The following is an 11,303-nucleotide window of genomic DNA, read 5'->3' on the forward strand; positions in this document are numbered from 1 at the left end:
TGGAAACTCACGTATCATTAAAAAAAATCATTAGGTTTTTCTTATTAAATTTGCTCATTAATAATGTAGCGCGGTTAATTAATCTTTCATTTTTCGCAGCCAAATCTGAAGAGAACAGATTCTGAGTTGCTAAATCATGGAAAGTAGCGATATAAATAAAAAGCAATTTCAAATAATGATTTAAGTCTTCTACGACTTAAATGATTGTTTATTACATATCAAATACCTTCAGCTTCCAATGTCACAAACTAGATAATTTACGAAATATTCAAATATCTGCCTTCATTTGTGTATCCGAGAGTAGAATCTTCTCTCCTGGCTTGAATGCAGGCATACCCAGGTAAGGACAAGAAGCACAACGAAACGCATCACCCAGATAACACTACAAAATTCAAAGCTCTTCAAATCGTATTCTCCAGAGCATAACTCCCAATACTTACACTTCCGCAAGATGATTTTGTACCAGTACTTTGAGCAGCAATATTCTTCGTATCAGCTTCAAGTTCTTCAGCCAAACCACAGGAACAGTCTTTACAGGCTTTGCGTTTCCCAGTTGTTCCGCAAACTACGACATAGATATATATATATATATATATATTGCAGTATTTCACCTATATTGAAAATTTGCGAACTACCTCTTAGTGAATCAGCTGATGGTTTTAACTTGTCTTCATCGTCCAACAATTCGTCGGCATCAATCCGTTCGTCGTCGTCGTCAACGTCCAGTTTCCACACCGCGGCAACTTTAGCTTTGTTCACACCGAAGGATAGTTTAGCGGCAGATCCAACTTCGTAGTTTGGTTTCTCACCAACAACCGCTACAGAATCGATGCAAAAATGTTTTGATTTATCAATTATTGCTGCAATACGTGACAAGATAAGCAATACAAACTGTTATTCTCTAAAGGAACGATATTGATGAATCCAGATAATAGCAAATTCGAACAAGCTGTCTCTCCTTGCATCGAATCATCCTTGACCACCACTTTCCCTTTGGGTTTAACTATTTTCAGCAAGTAGGACACCAATTCTGAGTTTCCAGTTGAGATGTTGGCAAAAATAACATCAAATTGCGATTTGCTGAAATTAGCTGGTTGAAATAAAATAAACTAATTAAAATTACTTTCAAGAAACATTATAAAATGAAGTATTTACCTAGAAAAACACGATCAGCATTTTCAACATTGACCCTTACATTTGGAATAGATTTTAGCTGATTCACTTCCTTTTCAATATCAGCATTGACTGCTCCTGCCCAGATGTAAAGGACGTGGTTATTTTCCTGCACAATATTCATGTCTGGTTAAAATGGAAGCAACTTCACTAAGTACGTAAAAAGGCACGTTTGAAAAATAAAATATAGCACTATAGTATAGTAGCTAAATAAGCTGGATAATAAGGAAAATTATTTTTGTTTCCTTGAAATTTATTCTTCAGACCACCCTTCAGACCAAACAACAAAAACAATGAGATACCACTAAAGAGCCTCTAATCAAGCACGAGACAATAGCGATTTAGCGATTTGGATCAGAGCTGCCATAAATACAGATATGTGTGCATGCATAAATTTGGGACCCATCAATTATTTCAGTTGCTGTGATTTCTGACTCCACTAATGCTCCTGCATTTTAAAGTATTCCATAAACTATTTATGTTATTTAAAAGATTAGATCGAGAAAATAAAACACTCCGTAGAAAATGGTAGGGTCCCAAATTTATGCATGCACAAATATCTGTATTTATGGCAGCTCATTTGGATCTTTGATCCTTCCTTTGATCTTTTCATTTTTCAAGGGGCTTTCAACTGCTGTAATTACAACGCTTCGCTGCACAAAATTACTTTATTGGTTACCATACTGATTAGGGTAACAGTATTTTGTACTCCATCAGTAGCTGTACAAAATTTGGGCACTTCAGCAAAATCTAATGGAAGTGTACAAATTATGAACAGCATCTAATAGGGTCCAAAATAGGTTGGTTACCCTAATATCATGTACATATTACTGATAATCAAACCTTTGTGATTAAATACCAAAAATTAATAATGATTAGCAGTAATTACCATTGAGTATTGCATGCGTATTACCTTAATTATGTTGATTACCTATTTAAAACGCAAAAAATACAAAAATAGCTTTCGATTACGACGCACTTGATACGCCTTACTGGAAACCCCTTGTCCTGTCTTGCCAGCATTCTTGACAAACAAAAGTTAATGTCAAAGTCAAACTTCATGTCAAAGTGGTGGAATATTTTTCTATACTGTGCACGCTCCTCACTCATTATTTTTTTTTTTGCGAGATCGATATCAAAACATCATACGGTCTAAGAGCAGTGATTGTATTTTTACGGTATTTCGATCTATAATCCTAACAATAATGTCAGCGGTGCAATAATTATAATGTTCTGTGTTGTTGCCCATCGCACGATGTCGTGCGAATGGGCGCGTCGAGTGGCCTTCCATGCACCACGATCTCAACCGGCGCTGCAAAATCGCTTACGAGCCGTCCAATTGGTGAGTGATTACACAACACGTTTCAAGAGATTCTAAAATTTGTTTTGAATATTACTGGCAAATAAATAATATTATTTAATCCATTTAGTATATGAGTAAGCCATGCACAAATCGGTTTAGCTCAACTGCAGCAAACGCAGCACCTAACAATGGAAGAGAAAACGCGCGGAAGTCACCCAAGACTGTCCCATTGACGACTCCTGTAATAATTCAAGTGCCATCGGCAGATCCTAAAGCTTTAGTTAAAGAAATTAGTAAATCGTTGAATTCAGTTAAAGCTACAATTTCACTGGAAAATAAGAAAGAAACGAGCGGTGAAATCGCTACCTTCCTGCCCAGCTTCAGTCGCTTAATGTATCACTACCTGATGCTATCAAAAATTCGACTGACTTGTAAGTTGTGTCTCAAAGTGTACTATTACGCTTCTAAAGTCCTACTTTCTTTCAGCTTTGGTAGTAATAACAACAATGGCTGGTTATGCGATGGCGCCTGCTCCATTCGAACTGTCCACATTTTTGCTGTGTTCGTTAGGGACAACCTTAGTTTCTGGTGCGGCGAACTCCATCAACCAAGTTATCGAGACCTCGTTTGATGCACAAATGCCACGTACACGAAACCGAGTGCTGGTCAAAGGATATTTATCGTATGTAGATTCCTGCAAGGATGCATATAAGCGCATACTTTATCTTGTAATATTCTTCCAGACGCTTGCATGCTGTTGGATTTGCACTTGGTGCCAGCTCTGTGGGAATTGGAATGCTCTATTTTGGTGTAAACGGATTGACAGCCGGATTGGGTGCAGCCAATTTAATTCTTTACACCAGCATCTACACACCGATGAAGCGATACAGTATACTGAATACCTGGGTTGGATCGATAGTGGGTGCTATTCCGCCCTTGATGGGTTGGGCTGCTTGCAGTGGTGATATCGGAGCAGGCGCATGGGTTCTCGCTGGTTTATTATACTGTTGGCAGTTTCCTCATTTTAATGCTCTTTCCTGGAATATTCGACCAGAGTATTTAAAAGCAGGCTACAAAATGATGGCAAATTCCCATCCTCGCCTATGCACACTAGTTTCGTTGCGGCACACCGGTTACATTACGGCTCTGTCTCTACTGGCACCAGTAATAGACGTAACGAACGTTTGGTTTGCAGTAGAAAGCCTGCCATTGAATGCCTATTTTGGCTATCTTGCATGGGATTTCCATCAGAAAGCAGATAGCAAAAGTTCAAGGAAGCTTTTCCGCTTTTCTCTATTGCACTTGCCACTGCTGATGGCTTTATTCCTGCTTAACAAAAAATACTGGATTTTCTCCCATGAGAAAACCATGGAAGAAACTGCACCCACCATACAATTGGAAGACGAAAATGAGCCTTTCACATCCCAAAAACCAGAAAAGAAAGCGGACGTTTATCTAGTACCAAATATCGTTGTAGACGTGGGAAATCTTAATTGCACCCAAAGTGGTATTAAAGCTATAGAAGATAGTCTAATAACGAACGTGGCCGCATCGTTGCCCACAACGGTTTCCGGTAAGCAAAAGCTCTAGTTACTGGTAATTCCTATTCCGAACCAAAATGTACATTGAGATACTAGAAATAAATGAAACGATACTTGTGACCTAGACTCTTAAGAGGGCATAAAAGTTTTATCATGTTTTTGGACTCATTTAAAATATTTTTTCTCAATGCAGTTGAAGTTTACCATTCAAAAAGTCATAGAATGTGATACCATGGATTGGCGCTCGGAGGTTTATTCAAAATTAAAAAGGGGTATATAAAATTATCTTGTCTCTGATCACTCCTTTTTTTTTCAAAATAAATTTGAAAGCATAAAATGGCGGACATTCGTACATAAAAATAGATTTCAACCTTCTCTAAAAAATGCAAAAAGGATGGTTCAAACACCAGATAATCTTACATGCTTTGGAACAAAAAAAAGTAAGTGAATTGGTTGAGCCAGTCTTGAACTATTGATGGTGTCGACTTCAAAAACCTGGTTTTGAGAACAACACTGTAGAATGTTTCATTCGCTGTGTAATTGCTACGCTCAGTACAAACAGCTGTAACTTTGCTAATTTTTCGAATTTGCTCCAAATTGCTTCAAATAAACTGACACGTGCCAGATTTTGCAATACAGTCTCGGATTTGAATGCATTATCCCGGACGACCAAGTGTCCCACATTGGCTAATTTTTAACCTGCCAGTTAAATGTTGAAATGCTCAGATAAATACTACCTGCAATAGAATTTTACTTACAATCGTGAATAGTTTTTTCAATAAGATCTCGACTAACGAAGAATTGTTACAAAAAAAAATTAGCAAACAAATACAGTCGATATTTGTATAACGCGGGTAATTGGGACCGCGTTATAAGAAGCGCGTTATACAAGTACACGTAGCATATGGAAATTGAGTTAATTGGGGCTATACCTGAATTTTACAAAATTTCGAATCAACACGACCATGGTTCCTTTGGGAAAGATGTCAAGTATATATTTTTCCATCTTACAGATGCTTGGTGAGACAGAAAAAATCGCCTCTTGGTCTTCCAGAGCTTCCGGAACATCCGGTAAATTTTCATTTCTGTGAAGTCTTCTCATAGCTTCAAAATTCTTTTTAAAGTTCCTATGGCTTATTATTTGGCGTAATATAAGTAAAGTAAACAATACGTGCTATTCCAAAGCCAACATGCGATTCTCCGACAAATACGGAACATCCGTAAAAGTGGTCAACGAGCGAAATTGTTCTTTGGGTTCGGAATTATGTTTATCCAACCTCGAATTGAACAATATGAAATGGGAATATAAATTCATCGCGTTGACGAAAGCAACAAAGTTTTCGTAGCCTGTTCGCTCTTACAAGAAGCCCCATTCTGAATTGTCCAGGAAAAGGTGAAAACAAAAGCAATAACACTTCTCTCTCACTTTTTCTCAGGCAAAATCCATAAAAATATTAGATACCGTCAACGCGGATTACGGAATGGCCATGGCTAACTACGATGGTTAGATTTCTGTTAAAACTTTCCCAGAAATGCACAATACTTGGTGAAGAGTTTATACAAAAGTTGATATATTTGCTATTAGATTTGTAAGTATAGTAAATGTTACCGGAAGTTCAGTTTACTATACCACATCTATCAAATTACACTAGCAAAATTGGAAATTTCAACAAACTGGCGAAATAACCTCGTTTATTTGTCAGCGAACATTTTATAACAAACCTTTTTCAAATTGTAGCGCGGACTTCAACATGAATTTTCACTTATTGTTCACTTTGACGGCAAATCCTAATTTTCCAGTGAACGTTTTGGCGGCTATGTCGAGTCGTGTTGTGAGCGGCCTATTTAGTTGAGGATTGCTGATATTCCATTTCATTTTGATCTGTTACAAATTAAAAAAATTTGCATTTCCAGTGACCAATTTCAGGTAAGCTTTGAATTTTTTCCCGGTAAACCATCCAATGGCCAAATTGACTCACAAATAGTCGAAATATACTTCTAGTGTAGTCAAATTACACTCGAAATATTCACGATATGTTCTGAATTTTTCGGAGGACCACCTTATGGCTTTCTAAGGTCGCTTATTTATTACTTTGTTTTTAATTCGTATCAATTACCCGACTTTAGTTACTTCAAAAATATTTTACCAATTTTAACCAACTTTACCAATAAGATAATTTCAACGGATATTCCGGAATCTCCAGCAGGCCAACCCGTAACTTTGTGGTTTCCGTATATCACTTAGAGAGTCAACTGTTATATGCCCTACAACTTCTTAAAAGACACCATGGTCATATCTGTTCAAAAACGCTCAAAATTCGAGTTTAGCCCCAATTAACTCAATATCCATATGCTACGTGTATTTGTTATACGCGGAAAACCGCGTTATAGAAATATCATGGTACCCGCGCTATAGAAATCCGCGTTCTACAAATCCGCGTTATAGAAATCTCTACTGTAATGTAGTTTTGTATTAAGTTGTCTTTAAATAAAATTGTATGCCCTACAGAAACGATTTACTTTTTATATTAAACTACCAAGATATTGAAAAGCGTCCAGCTGCTCAACTTATTGTCCCGCTACTTGTTGTACCCGCGAGACCTGCTGCCTGGGAGCTCTCGGAGATGTCATCTAACTTGCTCTGCATATCGTTTCGGCGTTGTGCAAGACAATGTCGTCGGCTAGGTCGAGGTCATTTAGCTGTTCCATCGTTAGAGGATTCCAAGGCAACCCTCGATTTGGTCTACTGTCAATTGCTCCAACTAATAACTCATCCATAACGATGAGAAATAGAAGCTGCGATAAAATGCAGCCCTGTCGCACGCCAGCAGTAACCCTTTGGGGTCGGACAAGACGCCATTGTGCAAAATCTTGCACGCGAACGGCTCGTACTGAGCCTCAATGAGATGGACTAGCTCATCTGGAACTCTTTTATGCCTTATAGTGCGCCCCAGACGCTTTTGTGGTTGAGTCGGTCGAACGCCTTTTTGAAGTCAACGAACACCAGCAGAAGAGAGTCCTGGAATTCGTTGATCTGCTCCAATATAATGCGAAACGTTGTGGTATGGTGTATGTATGTATGCATGTATGTATGTATGGGAGTAGCCACCTCAAGGGTTTCCCATTGTATGCAAATAGAATTACTGCAGAATCGAATTTATCTACCCAGCAACTTTCATATCAATGCCGTTCGTGAAGGACCAAAAGGGGTTGGGTGGATCTATAAGCAATGTCGCTTATTTACATGATTCCACGGGAATACAAGACGCTCCTTCCAGCATAGACTTCCGGTTTCTAGATACATAACTTCGCCGTGCAAACTTATCTTGCGTGATGATTTGTATGCTAGAAGGACGCGTCTCCGACCTTATATGACTTGAGCTGGTTACCACATCCCTCAGGTGACTCCGCTCACCTGAGTGACTGTACAATTCAAATGGGGCCTGTAAGGTGAGGTGAGGATGGCTGTGAGAATAGGGCCCACTATAATGCGAAGCGTCATGGTATAGTCTACACATAATCGGCCAGCGCGAAATCTAGCTTGCTGCCACCAGAGGTTGTTCTTCTCTTGGATATGGTTGAGGATTCATCTGGGCTGACATAGAGCTGACAAGATCTCGGCTGAAATACAGTCTATCTCTGGCGCTCTATTGAATTTCTTACTCTTGACGGTTACTTCAATTTCGTCCAGTGATGGCGCCTCCGAGTTGACGCGATGAATTCGACGAACTGTTGGCGTCGTACGCTGCTGGTTTTGTTGATCTCTGAAATTTGAAACTCGGTAGAGTTCGAAATGTTCAGTCCATCGCTTAAGCTGTTCTGTACGCTCAGTCAGCAGCTGACCAGCTCTGTTCTTAAGCGGCATCTTTGTATTCATCCTGGCACCACTCAGGCGGCGGTGGCGATTTCTTGTTGTTTGGCTAGGGAGTTAGTCCAGGCTGTCTTGTCCCGCCTACAAGCTCGTTTCACAGCCCTCTCCAGCTCGGCGTGTCGTTGACAGGCAGCGGTTTTAGCCGGTCTGGTTCTCGCCTCTCTCCGCTCGTCGATCTTCCTCCAAGTTTCATCCGATATCCACTCAATCCGCCCGCTGCGCACTTTGCCGAGGGTTTCCTCACTGGTCATGATGAACGCGTTCTTGAAGCCGATCCATTGCTCTTCAACGGTTTAATCAGGTGGCAACGTCCAGACCCGTGATCCAAGTTGTTCGACAAAGGCTATTTTCACCTCACACTTCTCCAATCGGCGGACGTCGTAACGGCACCCAACTTTCACGTTCACGACACGAGCGAGGCGCAAACGTATCTCAGCAATATCAAGATGATGGTCGGATGCCTGATATTGCGCTGCGCTCGTTGCGTACATCAAGGCTCCTTTGCTATTTTCTGCTGATGCAAATGTGGTCGATTTGATTTTCTGTTCGGCCGTCGCGGAAACCCCACCGGACTTTATGTGCTGGTCTATGGGGAAAGAGTGATGCACCAATGACCACGTTGTTATTAGTACAGAATTCTGTAAACAGCTCCCCGTTTTCGCCACTCTCCTAGGCCATGGCGTCCCATGACGCGTTCAAGGTCCGCGTTGTTTGAGACAATCTTCGCGTTGAAGTCGCCCAAATGGTTTTGGGTATCTCCCACGTTGTTCAGCTGGCCGTAGAAACTCTCTTTCACCTGCAAGTCGGCAGCATATGTTGGCGATGAAAAATTGACTAATATGCCATTTTTTCCAAAATTGAGATCATGACATCACATGATAGTATGCACCCCAAACAACGTCCCCACGAAAGTCGATTGTAAAAAAATTGCATTTCCGGAGGCACACGACGTGGGACAATTTGGGCTAATATCCAAAATAATTGAGAAGTTGGCTAATATCCGTGATTATATCAAACCGCATGCACAGCAACCGATATGTTCTTATTTCTCATTTTTCCATCACACATTCAAGTTGATCATGTGGTGTGGTGATTTCCGGCGTAAGGCTAGCAATCGCTAAGTTTTTGGATCGAATCTTTTTATTTTTTCATTGCCACGACAGCCTACACGCAGCTCCCATTAACGACGGCGTGATGAAGCTACTTCTACCTTCTAGTTTCAAGCGCTTGAAGCTCACGCTTCGTTGGCAACTTCTTCGAGGTGCTCGGATTCCGTACCGTTTTAAATAGTTTTAAAGCCAACCTCGCCAGCATAAGTTAATTGACAACGTATGCACGTTAGCCAAATTTTTCCATAGATTGTCAATTCTTGTGTGTATAAATGGAAAAATGGCTACTGCGTTAAAAACGTTTCCCGAAAGGATTTTGGCCACAGGTACCGTGAAAGCACCAGTCGCCGCGCACTTAGTACGTTGGCTGGTACATAAATGCATGTATAAAAATATTTCTTTTACATATTATTATGCAATATACATTTTCGGTTAGTGTTTTTATTTCGCTTTCAGACAAAAATGTTAAAAAACGTAGTTTTATTGCCACTTACCAGCAAAACACGACTTCGAGTGCATCATGTACATGTACCAATCCCCGCGCACATAATTTTGCTCCGTTTCCATTGCAGTGCACCAATGGTTCAATCGCCGCGGACTTTTCGTACTCATTTATTTCAATAAACATTTATATTATATTCAACTGCTAATATGTTGTTATAAATTTTACTATCATAAACATGTTTTTCAATAGTTATTTTCTATTATTTGTCTTTTAAAGCAAAATAATATAAAATATATGAAAAATATTTCTATATACATCCAAATGCAAAACAATTCCTCTCTTTAGAAAAATTGTTGTACAATAGAACATTCTCCATAACCTTTTCCTGGTTCTATAAGTAGATGCTATCTTTCAAAGACCCATGCGCGGCGATAGGATAAGGTAATATTTTAGCTGTACCAATGGCCGCACACTCGAAAATACCAGCAAAAATGCAACAACGATCAAAATGTGCAGCATTTCATATGAAGAAATGTTTAGTTCACTTCTCGTTTCCGTTTTTGTGGAATATTTTTGCTACGCGTCCCAAGAAACTCCCAAATTTAAGAATGCACTTTTTTAGTTTGTCAGCTAACCAATTTGCAAAGATGGCGTCTTATAGGTGCTTGTACCCGCTCGAATTTATTTTTTCTTTGCTTCTTCAAACGTCGCCTGGTTGTCTATTTTGCTTTAACATAAACAGAAAAAGTGTAACAATGGAACTGTATGCATAAAATTATATGTTTTTATCTTTATTTTATGTAATTAATGAAAATATGGTCGGGTGCGCGGCCACTGGAACTGCGCGGCGACTGGTGCTTTCACGGTATCGCTGTTTCAATTCAACGACATGGCTCCGGCATGTATGACGGGTAACATGCACATTAAACAGGTTGCCATTACCGCGTAAAACCTCTTTGACAGACAAAAGTAATAAAATAGCATTTTTCTCAATTTCATGTTCGTGGCATGTTAGCCAATTCTTCATTTATGGGCAGACTGGATTGCTGTAAACTTTCTAACTAGTATTCTGAATCTGGCAACGATTATTTTTCGTTTATCGGTTCCTACTTCATCACCACCGCATGTGCCCCCGGGTTCAGTAGCAATCCAACTCTTCTTTCTCGAGTAGCATTTTCACCTCGTATGTCAGAGTAAAGCAAGACTTGTCCGGATGATGTCTTGTGTTTGCCAGCACCCGGCCAGCGCACCTCACTCAGTCCCAGGATTTCAAGCATCAGACAGCCAGCTGCCCTTGCAAGTTGAGACAGCTTATCTCAGTATATTTCATGTTTGGTATTGGGTTCCTTGCTTTCATCCTAAAGGTCGTTGCCAATTATCTACATTGATTCCTTCTTTCATGTTCATTAACTGTTTTGTTTTCGCGTACAGTAGGTTGTTAGCTTCCTAAAGTCCCTATCTCGCTGACGGGGCTGCCATCTTAAGGTTGGCGGGAGCCACTGTGCCCCCTTCCTGTTACCCAAGTAGCACACTTTTGTCATTTCTGGTTGCTGCATCCTATTTTTGACTGAAATTAGTCATTAATCGGTTACCACAACCTATTTATAACAACTGTGCTAGTAGGGTAGCGTACGACACCCGGGGTTGTGTACTCCTGCCGGCACCACGTGGGGGTAGGGCTAGGATCTAGTGAACAGATGTCATGGAATGAACACCCTTTGCCAGGCTCTGGTATATGAGGTAAAAATGCTATTCAAAAGAGACGAGTTGGATTCCTACTTAGGCGAGAGACACTTGCGGCTCTGATGAAGTAGGAACCGATCAACGAAAAAATAATCGTAGCCATATTTAGAACACGGAT

The 11,303-nt window shown here is 40.1% G+C and overlaps 2 protein-coding genes across 2 annotated transcripts; one reads left to right on the forward strand and one right to left on the reverse strand.

Annotated features, from left to right (window-relative positions):
* Positions 1-184: 184 nt before the first annotated feature.
* On the reverse strand, positions 185-1,500 carry LOC128743136 (anamorsin homolog). Its single transcript, XM_053839659.1, has 5 exons — positions 1,156-1,500; positions 893-1,090; positions 636-818; positions 441-565; positions 185-382 (listed from the first exon to the last, which is right to left on the reverse strand). Exons 1-5 carry the CDS (start codon positions 1,295-1,297, stop codon positions 269-271), a joined length of 762 nt encoding a protein of 253 aa, XP_053695634.1. The 5' UTR covers positions 1,298-1,500; the 3' UTR covers positions 185-268.
* A 778-nt stretch (positions 1,501-2,278) lies between these two features.
* LOC128742445 (protoheme IX farnesyltransferase, mitochondrial) lies at positions 2,279-4,834 on the forward strand. The gene is made up of 4 exons (XM_053838812.1): positions 2,279-2,515; positions 2,604-2,907; positions 2,963-3,158; positions 3,220-4,834. Exons 1-4 carry the CDS (start codon positions 2,402-2,404, stop codon positions 4,064-4,066), a joined length of 1,461 nt encoding a protein of 486 aa, XP_053694787.1. The 5' UTR covers positions 2,279-2,401; the 3' UTR covers positions 4,067-4,834.
* Positions 4,835-11,303: the final 6,469 nt, after the last annotated feature.

This window comes from Sabethes cyaneus, chromosome 3 (genome assembly GCF_943734655.1).
Source record: "Sabethes cyaneus chromosome 3, idSabCyanKW18_F2, whole genome shotgun sequence".
Taxonomy (NCBI): domain Eukaryota; kingdom Metazoa; phylum Arthropoda; class Insecta; order Diptera; family Culicidae; genus Sabethes; species Sabethes cyaneus.

Excerpts from the sequence above, each read along its gene's own strand:
- LOC128743136 (XM_053839659.1), bottom strand. The coding sequence starts at position 1,297 with ATGAATATTGTGCAGGAAAATAACCACGTCCTTTACATCTGGGCAGGA. Across the intron at positions 566-635 it reads ATCAGCTGATTCACTAAGAG|TTTGCGGAACAACTGGGAAA; the intron begins GTAGTTCGCAAA and ends TCTATGTCGTAG. Across the intron at positions 383-440 it reads CAAAATCATCTTGCGGAAGT|TGTTATCTGGGTGATGCGTT; the intron begins GTAAGTATTGGG and ends TGAATTTTGTAG.
- LOC128742445 (XM_053838812.1), top strand. The coding sequence starts at position 2,402 with ATGTTCTGTGTTGTTGCCCATCGCACGATGTCGTGCGAATGGGCGCGT. Across the intron at positions 2,516-2,603 it reads GCTTACGAGCCGTCCAATTG|TATATGAGTAAGCCATGCAC; the intron begins GTGAGTGATTAC and ends TAATCCATTTAG. Across the intron at positions 3,159-3,219 it reads CTGGTCAAAGGATATTTATC|ACGCTTGCATGCTGTTGGAT; the intron begins GTATGTAGATTC and ends ATATTCTTCCAG.